The sequence below is a fragment of the Macrosteles quadrilineatus genome, unplaced genomic scaffold, assembly GCF_028750875.1.
Source record: "Macrosteles quadrilineatus isolate MER2022 unplaced genomic scaffold, UCM_ALF_1.0 Scaffold_2__2_contigs__length_208266976, whole genome shotgun sequence".
NCBI lineage: Eukaryota > Metazoa > Arthropoda > Insecta > Hemiptera > Cicadellidae > Macrosteles > Macrosteles quadrilineatus.
This window is the reverse complement of record NW_026542595.1, coordinates 201,067,524-201,086,510: the sequence shown is the minus strand read 5'-3', so window position 1 is coordinate 201,086,510 and position 18,987 is coordinate 201,067,524. Positions and strand designations below refer to the sequence as shown.

General features: G+C 30.4%; 2 protein-coding genes across 3 annotated transcripts in view; both read right to left on the bottom strand.

Annotated features, from left to right (window-relative positions):
- LOC128988175 (gamma-aminobutyric acid type B receptor subunit 2-like) overlaps positions 1 to 18,987 on the bottom strand; it is a 279,704-nt gene that overhangs the window by 38,146 nt on the left and 222,571 nt on the right. The gene's annotated exons all lie outside the window — the stretch shown is intronic.
- LOC128988176 (uncharacterized) lies at positions 14,757 to 17,467 on the bottom strand. Its single transcript, XM_054409415.1, has 3 exons — positions 16,794 to 17,467; positions 16,292 to 16,365; positions 14,757 to 15,237 (listed from the first exon to the last, which is right to left on the bottom strand). Exons 1-3 carry the CDS (start codon positions 17,311 to 17,313, stop codon positions 15,232 to 15,234), a joined length of 600 nt encoding a protein of 199 aa, XP_054265390.1. The 5' UTR covers positions 17,314 to 17,467; the 3' UTR covers positions 14,757 to 15,231.

The following is an 18,987-nucleotide window of genomic DNA, read 5'->3' as shown; positions in this document are numbered from 1 at the left end:
TATTCCAAACTAAGTGAACATGTTTTCTCTGAAGAACATAGAATACATTGGTCTGAATCAACTATGATCTACCAGGAAGCAGACTGGAAATTAAGAAATCTTAAAGAAGCTGCTTGCATGGCGGTTGATAAAAGAAGCATATCCTAACCTAGTGCTACAATCAGCCCTATGTTTATACCTTTAATTCGAGAAGAGGTTGAGAACAAAATTAAAATTGGAAAAACAATAATAAATTAACTGTGACATCTACATAATATATACATATAAAAATCTTTTCCTACTAACTTAATTTTAAAATAATTCAAACAAATGTTAATTAATTTATAAACAAACATTATAAATCATAGTTTATTTACATGTATATATATGTTATATATATATGTTGTTACTAGAGGCTGAAGATGAGTTTTGATGTAAACTTGAAATATACCTCGACATTTTTTAGTAAATTGTGATTAATTTATTTTAGTGATGAGTAACCGACAACCTAAGAATAACATTAGTTTTTTTTATCACAATGGAAAATAAGAAATAATAATGTTCTAAAATAATACATATACCAACTCCAAAAATTATATTTAAACAAGAATATGAATGTACAAGTTTGCATAGGGTAAAATTACAGAATTTAGTTGGATAAAATATAAGGATAATGCATTTAGTGAGTCGGTGGCTCAGTCGGTAGCGTCGCGGACTTCGGGCCCAAGGCAGTAGTGTCGTGGGTTCGGATCCTGGTCACTGCCGATAACATTTTATCAGTACAGGTCACCTTTGTACTGTACCGGCTCACTCCTTGCTTTGCTGTAAACGATCCACGCACGGGCGCTTAGTCTATGTGGACGGGCAAATGCAAGGTTAAAAGAGGCCGCCAACCTCTTTAAAAAAAAAAAAAAAAAAAATTATTTACTAAACAAAAATGCGCTGAGTTCGTCAAAGGAAGTATCTGTCTCGTTTCTCCTTTATCTTCAACATGTGGCAGGGATATGTTGACATTCTCTATGCATAATTTTCTTTGCCGTACTGCTTGTGATAAGATTTGTATTCATGTGATATTTCGTTATATTGTGGTCTAAGCAAAAACTATGTAAGACTGGAACTTAGTTGTTGATAAATTATTTTGGATGGCGTAAGTGTGAACATTCTATGAACTGTATCTCTTATATTAATGTTCACTTGAAAAAAATTCATATCATTTATATACAAAAACTAAAGGAAAGGTAGGTTATAGATTAAGGGAAGTTTAATTTTATTCCCCTAATTGTTTACAGTAAAAAATATGGAGTTAAAGCAATCGTAATGTAAAATTCTAAGAAAAATCATTTAATACATTATTAAAAAAAAATGTTCTTGTATATTGCTCTGGGCTAGGTGTTTTACTTGGATATATAATAAGTATAAATTCAAGAAGTATAAATTGACTTCAAACCAATTTATTTGGTCAATATTAACTATTTATATCCATATTTATATTAACTATTTATTAACTATTTATATTAATATAACAATATTAAAGCCATTATTTTATGTTTTTATTTTTATTTTATGATAAATATTTTGTTTGAATACTCGTTTATAAATAAATAATATTATTGTCATGTTTTCCAGTGTGCTCCATGTAATTTGGTTAATTGCTTATATTACCAGCAAATTGAATTTCGAAGTAATAATCAAATTGGGTTTAGCTACTTGAGAATACTATATTTCCTCAACTACTTATTCGTCTGTGATATACAAATATATACAAAGTGTATACCTTGAGTTGTTTGTATCTAAGGGTGGGTCACGTTTCCCTTGAAGCGAGGACTGCCATAATCACCCCCTTTGGGAACTCGGGATTGAAACAGATCCGGTCAAAGAGAGGGGGTACTTTGTTGGTCTCAATATCAGCTAAAAGTTATAACTATAAATCTTGCATCGGTTATGAACGAGTTAATTTAACATCTTATCGATAATTTTATATATTTCTATTAAGAATTGTATTTTATTAGCTTAGGGTTAGTCACACTGATAGTTAAATTAATGTTTTGGTGGGATAACTCTTTTAAAATGCTGGTTTAAATGCACATTAAGTCTATGAAAATTGTATAAACATACCACAAGTGAAAATTGTGAAATGCCACTTGAAACAATTAATTGTCACTTAAATTTAATGCTTATTTTAAAGTAAAAGAAAGTGAAGTATGGCTGTTCGTAATACAGTTGAATTAGCCGGCTTATCACCACACAAGAGAATTGTAATTGTAAATGTATGCAGATTCGCCTACCCACCACTCTATGCTCTTTTGTATGCATAATCAGGTTTTATAGCTCGTAATGTAGTTAGGAATACATAGCATATATTATCTGTGGTGGTTTTCGCATTCCGATCACAAAATGTATAATTGGGCTAGCACGTAAACGTTTTGTATTTAATTTTTAAGTATATGATTCAGTATCTATAAAGTTTCATTAATTACCTCATTTAAGTAATTAATCTCTTGTATAACATTTTATAACAACTATTCACCATCTAGTGAACCAGCTTATCGGTATATAACATTTCCTTTAGATTGTTCTTAGTTTTTTTTTATAAAAAATAATTATTATATATTTTTAACTAAAGTATTACAAACGAAATAACGAGTCATAAAATATTACAACTGTGAGTCAATACCTAAATATTTTATTAAATATCTTACATATATTTTAGTCAATATATATATAAAATTTATTTCATCAAAGCATAAATAGCTATAAATAAATAAATAGCTTATTCGTTCTATATATTACATAAGCCACATCACATTTGAAGTTATTAATGATAATAAGTTTTGTTCCAAAACCCAATCAACCTAATACAATTTATAATCAATGAAATATAGAAGGTGCGTATTATAACATAGCTGTAATACTTGTCAAATCTTAATTAATATGTTTCAAACCGAAACTACGCACTCCTTTTGTCGTCAAATAACACCAAATAAATAGCTTCTAAACTTGTGTAAACCTGTTTCACAAGTTTCCTTTGGTTTTTCCACACGAATCAACTTTCTTAATAAAAGTGCTATTCGTTTTTCTTGAGGTTTTTTTTCTGAAACTAATATAACATGTTCTGTGAGGCTTAAAACCATATTAGATCTAAACTAAATTATATGTGTGATAGCTGAATAGTTTATATTTTATTTTCGATTAATAGATAGTACACTATGGATTAACCAACGTGAGGCCAATTTTTCATTACTCTGTTTCTATTATCAACACATATGTTAACACAAATGTTCTATATATGTTCTATTTATGCTTATATAATAATTATTACTGGGTATATAGCAAGATTTCGTTGATTTTAAAATAGATTTTAACAGCTTGTAAGGCAGAACATGACTACGAAAATTGTTTGGGGTTTTCCCAAGGTAAAATATGTTTTTATTTTATTTCTATGTTAAAAGTCCTTGGAGGCAGGTAACCATCTTGGATTAATTTCAAACAGCTGCTGAAGAGTATTAGAGTTATTAAAGAGTATAAGGAGATAGAGGGGAAGTGATTTAAATCTAGGGCACTGTGAGATTAGACTTTTTTGTAGTAGTTTTGTAATCGTTTACAAAGGGAGTCCTTCTCAGCTGACGGTAATTTTGGGATTTTCCCACCTTAACAGCAATGTTAATTTCAATTAGTCGCTGAAGGGTTATTTACCATATCAAAATATTTGTTTAATACCAGAGGGATTGTAATTGAAATATCTAGGGCACTGTGGGATTAGAAGTTATCTCTGTAGTTTTGTTAATGTTTTATGAGCTAGAACAACTAAATCCTAAGGACTCTTAAGGAATTGAAAAACAAATTCTGTCTCTTTTCCTCTTATGTTAATACAAAACTGACATTTGAAAGTATTGTTGTACAAACATCTATTTGATTTAAGTATTACTTAAGTGAATCTTATTGAAGATAAGTCAAGAAAATCCACCTCTACTTAATTTTGGTCTGCATCTTTAAAAAGCAACAAAGAAAATACTACAGTCGGCACCACGTAAGTTTGCAGTTGAGGGAGGAGCCTATTTACCATATGGTTTTGAATGAGCCAATGAGAACCGTGCGGTGTTGCCAAATCTCTAATAATCTCCAAATCTCCAATGGTGTTACCAGCTGATTTGAAAATATTGCTTAGTACATTTTAATTAGTGTTGTCAACGAACGATGTGGCAACGTCGCACTAGCCTTGTCTTGTGATGGGCTGCCACCAACTGCAAACTTACGTGGTCCCGACTATAACTATAAAGTATCTTTATAGTAAGTTTTAAGTTTAAAATAATGTAATTATAGTATTACTTCAATACGACAAATTATTCTTGCAGTTGGCAAGTACTGAGGAGCTCATTAAAGGTACAAATCATAGACACATACGATATAAAAGTAATCAATGTTTGACGTATCATGTGTGGTGTGATCTTGAATCAGAGCCTTGAATAGACGTAATCAACCTTCCAGTGATTGATACAGTATCTTTGAGTACCTCCGGAGTATATTTGAAGGTACATTACTCATTGGATGCATGGAACCAAACATCTTAAAATATCTCCAACGTACGTTTTGAGAATGTATTTAATTTTATACTTGGATATCTTCAATATAAATACTTGGAAACTACTACCTTGAGGTGTTCATATTTTCATTTATATCATTGAATTCATCTAATGTGCAGTATATTTTGCTATACATCTAGAATTATAAGCTAAACTACTTCTATTTTATATTCTTACCAATACTGTACCGTATTTTGATACTTTAGGCGTATACACTTGGATACTTTGATTATAATGTATAATCGATACATTATACATAGTTAATTATTTCCATAATACTATACCGTACATAAAATAATATTTATTTAACAGTAAAATTACCTAATGAAACAACCATTTTGTCAAAGTAATGTCCAACATTTTATCTCGAAACAAATAACGTCCAAAAATATTAGCTCTGTTTCATATGTTTGCCATTATTTAATCATATTTTCTAATGGACTTTAACAAAACATACCATACTATGATTTATTAAAGAGCTGCTCTCAAAAATTGAATAATGAAATTTATTAAAACTACAGCATCGCTGTGTAAAGTAAAAATACAAAGAAAGGAGATATGTTTGGTAAGGAAGGCACATTACTACAAAGTCACAGAACAAAGCAAGAATGTTTAATGTGGTCAGACGCGGGCAGTTTGGTCTGGAATTGTATTCAAAAGGGAGTGTAGCATTTACCATTTAGTAGTTTCGTTATAACTACTATCAGTATGTTTATTAAGATAATATTGTTGCTAGGAATCAAAATGTTTATTTTTCGTGATAAAAAACTAATAAAATGAATACAGGATGTGTTTAACGTGGATCCCGAATTAAAAGTACTGTGAGACACATTGACTAAAAACCTCATATTTGTGTATCCCTGTATTCTTGACTTCATTGCCGATCAGCTGTTATCCGTCGTTGCATAGTTATCTATTAGATTTAGTGTTATTATGGAATGTTTTGTAAATAAGACACAACATGTGTTTCTCCAATCTCGAAGAGTTAAAATAATCCGTCCAATAATTGCATTTATTCCAAGAAAGGATTAATATAAAATTTCTAGGAGTGATTCCAGTACCTAATGACCTATTATAGAAGAATGCAAATTTAAGGAAACCCTAAATAACTAGGTATAAGTGAAAATCAAATTAGGCAAATGGAAACTCGCTTCTGCTTGTTTACTGTGACAGGGGGATTTTTTTAAATTGGATTCGGTTTCCTTAAATCTTTTTCACTTCGCAGAATATGAAATTGGGTCTGTATAAGCTCTTATATTTCGTAGTCTTTTATTTTTAAATGATATCCAAGCCTCTGCCATATTCATCGTTTATTCCTTAAAGTCATAATCTTAAAGCGTTGAGGTATATAGGGAAGGAATTATCAATATACAATTTATATTTTAAAAATTAAGATTCAATAATTGTTTCCAGTAACTTGTTTAGTTTTTTATATTTTTCGATTACTATAAGAAAAATTATACAGTATAAACTGTTTATAGATTGTCTTACTATTTACATATTACATAAGCCAATATAACTAGGGTTAAAAAATTTAAGAAAGTGTATTAAATTTCACTAGTTTCGTCATGAAGTGAAGTCAGTATTTATACATTTATATTAAGTAAATCAGGAAACTTTCTCAAGGACCTTGAGACCAAGCAGTTGCTATTTATAACACCAATCTTGAGATGTAAGGCCTGTGTCAGCATTTTTGAAGCCCTCTTTTGCTTGAGGGCGCGTGGTCTCACTTTGGGCTTAAAATCTTGACCAATTAAAAATATGTATAAAATATCAGGACATCAGCATTTTATTGATACAGGAAATTAAAAGATATTTTACCAACCTAATTACAAGTAAAGGATTAGTTTAGATTAGATTGAGATACAATTTTGTAGATCTGTTGGTGACCAGAACTAGCTGAATTATTAAAAGTCTTTCATAAAAAATATCATAGTCAAATATAGACAACGGTATTCAAACTTTTCTTAGGGTGGTATAAGATTATTCTTACCTTATGGAATTACTATATACTATAACCTCTAAAACCACCTAGCTCTTTATGTTTATATGAATATATAATTTGTTAAATTTTATAAGGTCAAGGCAATTTATGTACTTATTTATTTACCAATGGAATGTACTTAAAGTTTTATTGGAAAATATATATGAAGTGGGAAATAAAGTACGTGGATTATAATTATTACTAAGTCTCAGTAAAAAATGTATTATTTTGAATTATATAGTTTTATAAGACCCTGAGTCTCCTTAAAACCTTAAAGAGTAGCAAAAGCTAAGTTGAACTTGATAAAATATTTACATTTTCACAATTACTTAAAAGTAAAATTCTACGGAATGAAAGCTATAAAATAAAAGAATAAACTAATTTAATAGAGTGATTTCAATATAATAGTTGATTTTGTAATTATCATCAATTGCTGTTCAAGAAGTATATAACATTATAAATGTTACGAAAAAAATAGAATCGGAAACGTGCATGAAAACTTGCACTGTCGAACAAATTTAAATCAATAAACATTCATTAATTTGATTTTTAATAAAAAAAGTTTTATATTTTTAAAATATGTTATATTTCCTTTTAAGTTAGAACCAATCTGTAAAAGAAAGTGACGATCATAACATTTTGTTTCAATATCATATCCAATTATTAGTTTTAGTTTTGATTCAACTAATATTTTCCTTATAGTAAAAATAATATTTATTAGCTCTTGAGTTTATGAAAGCGGAATACATAATACAAAAATATAAGGAGCACATTCAATATTCGTTACCGTCAAAAGATTTCTTTTGTATTCTGCCAGCCTGCTGATGGTAATAAATCGTCTTATTCCTTAATATATGTTTCTACACAATTTTCAATACAAAACTGTTTACACAGTTGGATACTTTTACTCTATAAGAGTATTTTTCAGAGTACTTAACGATAATGTAAACGTTTGTGAAAATAAATCAAAATATCATGTTAAATAAAAATTCTTAGATAGCGTAAAAAGGCCTGACAAGTACCCCTTACCTATTAATATCTTTCTTTGGACGATTATAAATCTTGATTATCCTGTTATTTTGTTATTTGTTTATTTGGTTGTTAATTGTTTTTGTTATTTGTTTTTTTTTATTATCCTGGCATTTTTCTCTTGGATAGGTAAAGTAAAAAAATGACATGGGCAATTAACCAACTATAAACAGAGTAGAAAAGTTTACATGTAATCAAAAATACACAATCATTCTTGTTATATGTTTCTTTGCTTAATATAAATAAGCGGAGAAAATGTATAGCCTATGCTTAAAAGTTTGTTTAAATTACAGTTAGCATTTGGGTACCACAAAAAATTACCAGTTTTTTAATGATATTTTAATCACTTTTATCAAAATTGCGGCAAATAATAACAATTTTTCAAACGTCCATATATATAATGAATCAAATATGACTTTAGTTTACATAGGGTTTATTATTAAGTGTTCATTCAAGCATATGAAAATACGTTTTAGCTTGTCTCTTCTTTATTGATTTGATATTCCTAATCTTCCTTTTTGATCTTTCCATTATTAATTCTTAATTTATTTAATTTACAATAAAACTGCAAACTATACGTGCGTACTTAAAACTAACATGACATTCCACGGTCATTAGCTTCATAATTTATTAAATTCCGAGTCGTCTCTAAAATCATTGCATGCTACCAATAAGTGATATCCAAAAGTAGATAATCGTTATAAAAAGTCTATCAAAAGAATTCTCAAGCTAGCAATAATAGTCTTACTTATAAACTTACTCATTGTTGGTATGTATGAAAGCTTGTCTAAAAAGGTGGGAATTTAAAAATAAGTCATTCATAAAATATTTACCATGCTTGGAGATAATTTTTGATTTTATCTGGTGACGATAAATTATCACAATCTGCTCTCACGTAATGAGCCCCAACTAACCTCCAGTTTACATAATGAATTCAGTAATTTATGTTGAATCTCTTTTGCTTCTCGTCCTATTCTCTTACTTTTAGCACCAACACAAATTTTATAGCCTAAGCTGATACAGGTAGTCTTCATAATCGTAATACATATGTTTAAACAGGTCACATATTCTAAAGTTTTAAAATGGTATTTATTCTTATTAGTTTATTGAAATTAGGATGTTCATGGCTAAGTAAGACCAAAAAAAGAACAACAGGTTTGCAAACAAGTGTATGCCAATTATATATTTTAAATGAGGCTCTGCTATCAATTTGTTCACTCCTTTTATCATACTTTTCATACTCATGAGTTACCTGGGTTCTTCCTGTGGATAGCTATGAACTATATATAAACTCTAGCTATTATGGGACACTTAAAATTCAAATGCAAACCTATCCATGGTATAAAATAATATAACTAATTACTGTGACGTTGCTGTAAATTATATTTGCTAGTAATTATCTTTTCTTAATTATTTTTCACTATTTAAATTTTGAAACACAATTTTTTTTCATTTAAAAAATGTTCAAGTAAGGTTACGTTTGTAGGTTATGGTGTAAAGCCAAGTATGATTTGCTAGAGTATACCGTAGTGAATTGAGAAATTCTACATATCATGTAAATGCTCGGGGCTGCTCTTTGATACCCCAATATTCACCCTCAGATTGAATACCACTGACGAGCTTCTCATCCCAGCCACGAGAATTACATTCCATCTTATCTTATTTCAAATTTATACTTAAATTTTATTTGCATACCTTTATAATAGTTAGCTAAAATTTACAGTTAGAAGTTAAAAACTAAATGAAATTCGTAATCATAACCTTTTATGGTTTAATTGTGAAAATTTTGTAGCCTTTAATGATCAAAGTATTTGTATATATCGTTTCTTAACAACAAATGTGTTAATTAATAAGACAAATAGCTTAGACCCTTGTTTCATTTTTTTATTTAATAATTGACTATAGCATAAGAAAATACCGAAACGTTTGATTTAACTCTATGATTGTTTTGTGATAAAAAAAAACACAAATAAGCCTACAACGATTTCTTAACAGGTTTTTTGATAAATATTAATGTCCACTAACAAAAAAGTTAATTTTTTGTTTCTTAAAATATCTACAGTATTTACACTTCATAGATGACATGAAAAATATTTGTAAATAATAACAATTGTAATGCGTGTTTTGAAATTGGGTTGATAATGCTACTGGAAATCTTCTTCAGCCCGAATATTTCAATTCGTGATTATCAATCATTATTATAAAGATAAGACTTTTAAATTACAGTTTCAAACCATTTGATGTCATATTAGCTTTTTTGTATTATGTCTAATAAAACATCTATTAGTGAAATAGTCTAATACAAATCTAAAGCAAGAGAATATAATGAGAAACTGATTCGGAACTTGTGGAAAATCCTAGATTAATTCTAGTAGATATTTAAGGTATGTTGAAGTATTACTGGAACAAAACCTACAATGCATATGACTTTTTCATGCACAATATTCCCTGGTTAATGCCACTGGACAATTAATTAGTTCTACCCTGCCTGGTCTAACGGTTTTATTTTATAATGGTTAGCAGTACAAAATTGATATACGGTATATTAAACTTTGTTAATTAATAAATGTATACATACGTTATGAGTGTAAACAGACAACCAGTCAAATAAAAGTCCAGTTATATTAGTAAATTCTTGGAATTACAAGCTCCAAATCGTCCGTTGTAGCTCTCGGTTTTTTAATTAACGCTGAGAATTCAAGTGAGGAAAATGCAAGATTAATTTAGAAAAATTAAGGTTTGAATGCAAAGAAACTTTTAGGGTTACGAACTATTGCAGGCTTTATGTAAAGTATTGATTTGGAAGAAGCCATTCAATTTTTTAACGAGTTCAAGAGTGAACGAATTGGTTCATACTTCAGTATAGTGTAAAAAATAAAATTATGGTTGCAAGGCTTAAAACATTTTTTTTTCATTATATAAAACATTTTGATAAGCACCTCTAGGTTTTAATTGTATTTTGCAGATGGTCAATAACTCTTTCATTATACTCAAAGGTAAACCAACCATGCTTAAACTAGGCATGCACTAGTTTTATTTAAATTGTCTTGGAATTCGTGTCCAACTTTGGTACAGTAATGACTCTATCCATCCCGACTAAGTCAACAACACTATTTATCCCGATTAAGTATATGGCTGATATAGTATTCATTCTTACAGAAGTGTGTTAATTATAAACTTATCTTAACGAATTAGCACTCACAAAATGGCTATATTAAACGCTTTATTTAAATGATTCTTGGCTGAGTATGCAATCTTGAATCTTGAAATATTTCTAAATAAAAAAAAAACACAATTAAATATATATTTTTTTAATATTTGAAAATATCTTTAATCCCAACAAAATATCCGTACAAAATCACCATGTAACACTATTAATATATTTATTAGATTTTAAATTAATAAAGTTGTAATCAAAATTACTCTAATTTTGTACTATATGCTATCACTCATTATTGTAGACAGAACATACTCGTAGGAATATTATTCTAATAGCACACTCCTATACTCATTAAAATCATGTTTAAACCTGCATTTAAGCATAATATGCTAGAACGACCAATAATTATTCCAACGATACCTTTAAACAATGGCAAATATGTTCTAATTGTAGCGTAATGACATTTCGTTTACTAAAATACTCGTACCTCAAATGAACAATTCACCAGGGACCAATTACTCAGAATCCTCTTTGGCTGAGGGATAGATAGAGTGATATTATATCATTTGTGTGTGAATATAGAAGCATGATATGACGTTTATTGACGTGATGGGTGAAACATGGGATTTCATCTATCTATAATATTGTTGGTGATACGAATGTAATTTTAATTCGACTTCCGTCAAGATTATGTAGTATTGGTATTCAAACAACTTTCAATATCGTGAATATATTAGTTTTAAAATTATTATTATTAATTTTTCCTGTGTGACCTGTATGATTACAACAAAAGTATCAAGAGAATACGCAAAGTAAATCCTAACAAAGGAGAAAACATCTCAACATCAGTTTACTCAAACGTCACTAACATGAAATAGGATTTAGACTCGGCCATAAAATGTTAAATTTTTAAACTTTAAGAGCTTTAACTTAGATTTCTAATGCAGATTTTTTTTTTTACACTCGAAGTTTTTAAGGGACAGCAAACCAAGCCTTCCCAATAATAATTATAAATATGATAGGGATCGAATTAGTCCCTGTCGTATAAAAGTCCACACAGTCCACTAAGCCAATACGTTAACCAACCCGTTTGGTTTATACACTATTCAGTGGTTAAGGTTTTAGCGAATTTCCCATATAGGGAATAAGCTATTATCGTAGTACTCATGGTAAGACCTGGACGCGGGACCGATTTTTTTTCGTTTTGAGGTCCCTAGAGGCCAAAAACACCATCCGTTCAAATTCATATATATATATATATATATACATATATATATTTATATATATATACATATATATATTTATATATATATATATATTTATATATGTGTCCGTCAGCACGATAAATCAAGCAAAAATGATCCGATTTTGATGAAATTTGGTACAAACGTGTAAACCTACGTTTATTTGAACGAGTTCGCGATCCAGCATGATCGGACCATGGGAACGGGGGTTTACAAGGGGTTTTATGGGGTAAAAATAGGTTTTTCCCATTTTTGACCCAAAAAACATAAAATTTAGCAATTTCTTTCCAAACCATTTTGTAGAGCTTAAAAAAACAAATAATTTAGTATATTGAAGCGTTATTATGCGCCTAATAGTTACGGAGAAAATTCCAAAAAATTGTAAATTTAAAATTCCCATGTTATTCTTATGGAGAATAAGTAAACTGTTGTAGTTTGCTTGTTTATTAACATATTTTGATCAAATTTGGAAAATGTTTTTATTTCTTTCTAACTATTACATTTTACAAAAAATAAACAGTTTTACCCTCCCTGATGCAGCAAACCTAGTACTTGTTAAACTAATTTTATTTAGATCGGGAATAAATGTTATATTTTTAAGTAGACACTTCAGTGTAAATCCAATCAGCCGAATGGAAATTCGCTTAGTCTGCAGGTTTGCTGCGGCGGGGGTATTATGTAATTATGAAGTATTAAACTATAAACTGCAATTCTATTTAACGCTCAAACAATTAATTCATGTTCGTACAATATTATTTGCAGAAAGTTAGGACTAGGGTCGAGATAATTTTCTTGGTTTTATAATGCTTTGCTCTGAGGCAGGGAAGGAACAAATTGCAGTGTTGCGATTATTATTTCAGTCTATTCTACTGGAATAACCAATTTATAATTTACTTAAATTATTTAAAGAAAGACAATCGGGTTGTTCCAACTACAGTTTATTAAAATTGAAATTCAAAACAGAGAAAGGAATATGAAAATAAATGTATGAGTCAAGTGTTGTCTGTCATTGTTGTCATTAAAACTGAAAATATGTTACGTAGTGACGAGTTTTTAACTATTAAGGAAATTTTTTAAATATCACAATCAGAATTAAATTTTGCTATCAAATCACTGTCAAACTATCATTCAGAGCTATTTCCTTCAATCGTCGAGCCAAGGTATTAAAAACAATTAAAAAAACACACAAAAAGTAGATAAGAATACAAATTCTCAAACTAAATGGTAAGTATAAAAGAAAATGCACCTTTTGACCAAACCGTAAAGATAACCGATCAAACTAAATATTTCATTTTAAAAACATCTTACATTCCTCTATGCAGTTTTCAATCATAAATTAGATGTACACTCGTTTATAAATAAATGAAAATGCGGTCTTCTAAAATGTTTCTTTTGGTGTCACATAATCTTTCACACCCTATTCTTATACATTTACATGATTTTACTTAGCAAACGCAAGTCATGGGAGTATTTCGGAAAACTATAAAAATACATTTCCAACTTCAACTCGGAACCCTCAAATTTCAATATTGATATAAGGCAGCATTTTCAATATCGACGGCAATATACCGTTTTACAACTTCCAAGGATGGTGTTTTATGTTGTAAGTATATACGTGTTATAAACTTCGGCTGTCAAATGAACTACTTTCCGATGTCCATGTGTTACTTCTATTTTAGATGGAAAATCTAACAACGCCTTTTATACAATAAAATTTAACGTGTAGACATTAAATACGTGTATATAGATTGAATTAGTTTTCAATTATGTTGACTGTTTTCCTAAAGTTCATTCATTGGATATTACAATGGATATTGTATTCAATGCCAGATTTCATAACTAATTGAACCTTATGTTGTTAACAGAGGCTGACAATGGGTTTAGAAATAAACTCGAAATATACCTACACATTTTCTTTTTAAATTGTGTATACATTTATTTATATGATAAGTAGCCAACAAATCAAGATAAACATAATTGAACCTTGTAAATGTAACGCGTTGTTTTCCACTGAAAGTTATTATAAAATAACCTATTATGCATAACAACATGTGTGATTATTGTTAGTAAATTGATTTTCTCGCGTAGCATTAACACACTTTTAAGGAGAATAGAGACATTTTACTCACTAAATACCACAAAGGAACGCAGGTGCCGTTGTCAGATCAGTTTGAATATTATTTATTTACTGAAGTAGAAATAACCACCTGATAATAACTTTTGGTCAACTCAAACCCATACGATTAGTTGCTAAAGATACTGTATATTACTCAATTAGGTACTGAATATCAATAAGCACTTCATTCCATGCAACATAAATCTATATTAATTTTATGAAGGAGGACTATAGAATTCTACTCGAAGGAATCGACGAATAAAAGTCGTAAATATCGTACGCGATACATTTTCTGAAAACTTGTGATCCCTTCTAATGAAACATGTGGATGAATTACATGATATAAGGACATAGAGGGCAAATCCATTAAAACCCTTTGAGGACCAAGCAGTGTTAAAATTTTAAAAAACAATATTTTTCTCTTTTTTTGTAATTATCTAAGGTTGTTTAAAGGAAAAAATTTTTTTTTGAATTTTTTTCTCATTTACATATATACTTTTTATACACGGTACTTTAAAGTACCGTCAGCCCTTTATGGCATGATCGTAGTTTTCCTACCTGGTTCCAACAGATATATCACTATATCACTATTTTAAGACAATGGATATAATTACAGACCTCAATGGCAAAAATTTTACTTTTGTGGATTGTTATAGGCCTAATAATAAAATAAGAACACTTTACCAAGATAATATTTAATTACAGATCATAAAAAAATCTTGAATGTCTCACAAAGCGAAAGTAAACCAAATTCTAAAAGTGAGATTAAATTAAATTTATCATTGGTAGAGTCTTTCCCTGGTTATGTTATTCTAGCAATACTTCGTGGAACTTAGCAAAACAGTTCTTTTTTTCGTTCACACAAAGAAACGCTTTGCAGTGGCTGCACTTGCTGTAAGGGCGAGATTGAACTTGCTGTTTAGCGCAGACCTCACATCTTCCCCTCCTTGTGTCAAATGTCACCCAGTGGATCCCTTTGTTGGTTAACCTTACATCACTAGGCACTGAATAATCTCTTGATTTCCTCTTCTTCAAAATAGGGCTTGGTGTGGCACTTGATGAGTTCAGATCAAAAGACCTCTTTCTCTGCTTCGGATTTTGCATAGAAATCAGTCCATTTGCCACTATTCTTCTACAATCTAGAACTGGCATCTTTCCATTTATCTGACAATTTACAACATAGGCATTGACAAAGGCAATGTCTAATATACCCCAGAATAGCCTATGCCACCACTTTTTGGATTTTCTGTCGACATTGTATAGGGCTCGGTATCGATCTGCTAGGTCTACCCCTCCCATGTACTTATTATAATCTTTAACTACGGGAGGACAACTCACTGTAATTTTTGATCCATCTTTTTGGGTTCTTAAGACACTACTGTGTTCTGTTCCATGGTAATTTGATATCAACCAGACAGATTTATTGTCCTCCCACTTGAAAACACCCACATCAGTGTCCGAGTAGCGATAATCCCACTGTCCCCTCTCAAGACAAGAGTTCATGTTATTGGGGATACCTGCCCTGTCGTTACGAATCGTTGCACAAGCTAAGGTGTTCTCCTCTTTTAACCTTATCATCAAAGGAATCGAGGCAAAAAAGTTGTCAAAAACAACAATTCGATTTGTTCCCCATATTTCCTTTGTTAATGACAGAACGACTCTCTCACCCAAACCGCTTCCACGATATTCTGCCTCTATGGCTTCATTTTTACCTTGATACACTTGAAATTTCATAGTATAACCATGCTGGTCAGCAAGGCACCAAAGTTTGTACCCCCTTTTGATAGGTTTCATGGGATTATACTGTTTCAAAGTACTACGACCTTTGAAAATAATCATAGATTCATCTACGCTCACCTCTCTCGTCCCTTTATAAACTTCCTTGAACTTTTGATTCAGCTTATCAATAAGAGGCCTTAGCTTGTGTAATTTGTCAGGATTATCTTTAGAAATTTTACTATTGTCGTTCACATGAAGATATGCTAATATTTCCATGAACCGCCCTCTTGTCATGGCTCCTGCAACAGGCTTGACATGTAAGTCATCAGCAGTATTCCAGTAGTGTTTTATGGAAGGTAACTGGTGATAACCCATGAGAAAGTTTATGCCAATAAACACCAGGAGTTCATTTTCTTTTAAATTTAGTGTTTTACAATTTTGAGTCGCAAATAGATTTGACTGATAAGTTATGTGGCTTACCAATTCCTGGTCAACAAACTCACGAAACACATCAGTAGGCGTTTTGCATTGTTCGAAGTGTCCTTCCATTAGACCTGAAAACAAACAAAAACATTAGACATTTGTACAGTCGGTACAACTAGTAGGTACAACTAACTAACTCTTAGCATCGGGTTAGCTAACAAAAGTGCTGAAAAGTATTAAAAAATTGAATTGTTCTGACAGAATGAAAATTGTTGCCTAGCAACTGATTATAGGCCTAAGTTAATTGTTGGATTTATTAATTTGTTTACATAACTGAGTAGCCAAAAAAATAGTTTTTGCTAGTACATTTTATTATGTTAGTGATAAACTGCAAGATATATAAAAATAAATAACTTAGGCTTACATAAATGAAAATTGTTGCTCAACAACTGCTAAGTATGGTTTGTGTTTGAAAACTGATTTTGAAGGATACATAAGCTAAAAAAAGTTAGATATAATATAAAGAAAATAGCCTATAAGTGTTATTTTTTATGCTTACCTTCACTTTCGTCATAGTGTGGAATAGTTGTAGGCATGTCCTTCTTTTTCCATTTATAATCCGGGGCGTCTTTCTTTTTCTTCGCATTGGAGTCTTCATTTTTGTGTGGTTTGCCACCTTTAGACTTTTGGTTTGCTTTAGTCTTATTAGGTTTAGTCACTTTAGGTTTGGTTGTTGTCTTCTTAGCTTCACGCCTGCCTTTTCCAGAGGTTGCGTTTTTTTTCAAATTGCCTTTTCCGGATTTGTTATTAGTTGCACTAGTTTCATTACACCTACTATTGTTAGTTTCGATAGTTTCATTAGCCTCGGTACAATTGTCAGTAGGCCTACCTGTTTCATTAACTTCCAAAGTTTGATTAGCTTCCAAAGTTTCATTAGACTCTTTGTTATTATCGTCAGAACCTGGTGTCTCATTTTCTATGTTTAGAATACCTTCATTAAATATGTTATCAAAATTATTATCTGTATCTTTGCTACAGCAGGCTACAGGTTCTACAAACTCATGTTGTTTATCTACCATCTCATTGGAAATGATTGGTAGGCCTAGGCCAATTGGACTCAGGTCTTCTACCAATTCTTCATCGCTATAACATGTATTACCGGGCCTAAATGAAACAGAGGCCTCTGTTAACTGCAGATCATTCTTATTACGAGTAGGAACTACATTTCTTACAGATATTTCTCTTCCTGTATCCAAATAGTCAGTTTGTTCTAACCTAACTTCATCATCATTATCTTCACAGTCACTTACATCTGAGCTGGCACTAATGTCTGGTAGATCTTCAAAAAGACACTCATCTATTTCTATTTCATTTAATGTCCTATCCATAGTGATGAATAACAACTTTAAACATTATAAAACTGCACCACAACAAACTAAACACCTTCACTTTCAAACAACAACACCAAGGCACTAACAGCTAGCAGACTAAAGCTCTTTGTTTATAACACTCATCAGCTGATTAGCGTCTGGCCATAGAGGACCGACGAGACTTTAAAGTACCAAAGCATTTTTAGGCCATATTTATTTATTCCTGCGATGTAATATAAAAATAAAAATAAAATAATTAATTTAAGACAATATACAACCCATTTAATAAAATATATGGACAGATGGGGGACTAGAACTTGTCTTAAAAAAATTTTGAAATTGCACAACATGAATTGCCTATTACAATCATGCACCGGCCCAGTAGGTGCTGCTTTCTGGTGGGGTTTGTTGAAACTAGGAGTAGATTTAGTGATTTACAGTACAGACTATGGTACTCAGAAGTACCTCCAGGCCTCTACGTGCAGATAACACTATTGTTACCTTTAATATAAGCATATAAATATGCTGGTACTAGTAAGTACCGTCGGTCCTCAAAGGGTTTTAAAATAGATAAACGGGGTGGCCAACATAAGTGTGTAGTGGTCAAATATGAATCAAATGAATAAATAACAAAAGTTTGAAGATGATTGACTTAAATCACAGCATAATTAATAAATTAGTGATGTCATCAAAGAAAGATCTCTTCTTACACGCAGTACTCTGTTAGGGGAAGCTGCAGTATGTAAACATACTATTTTATACTTGTTTTTGCCAAATAAAAGAATTACATGCAAATGTTATGTTTGTATTCAAACTAGAATATTTGAACATATTAGAAAAAGAAAACTATATAGCATATATGTCATTAGTGTAAATTTTTTAATCTTCCTACAGTAGTTAATTTCTTTAAAATGTTTCACACTTAAAATAGAGTCATTAAAAATTTCTATGGATGATATCTACGAGTAAGATTGTTCTAAATTCTCAATTAGTACATAATTGTATCCTGAAAAATGTAGCAACGGTATAATTTTGCATACAGAACAATCTGGTAACCAAAATCATACAAGAAATAAGCTTAAAAATATATCATCAAAATCATTCGATATTTAAAATGAAAACATATTTTTGAAACAATTTATTGAGACGATTTTTTTATTTGAAACTCCTGTACCAAATTTCTAAATACACTTAAAAAATAAGTCGACAACGTTCAACGTACCCTCAGTACAATGTTATACGCTTTTATCATCGTTTCTTTGCGATGGTCTGGACAGTTTAAAGGGCCCTGCAGTCAATGCTTGATAGATGGTCCTCAAAGGCAAAGAGGAAAATCGAAACGATTTATATTTCCTTAAAAAATTCGTGTTTTTGGATTTTATT

Coding starts and splice junctions, on each gene's coding strand:
- LOC128988176 (XM_054409415.1), bottom strand. CDS start 17,313: ATGGTAGATAAACAACATGAGTTTGTAGAACCTGTAGCCTGCTGTAGC. Junction 16,366..16,793: donor ACACTATGACGAAAGTGAAG/GTAAGCATAAAA, acceptor GTTTGTTTTCAG/GTCTAATGGAAGGACACTTC.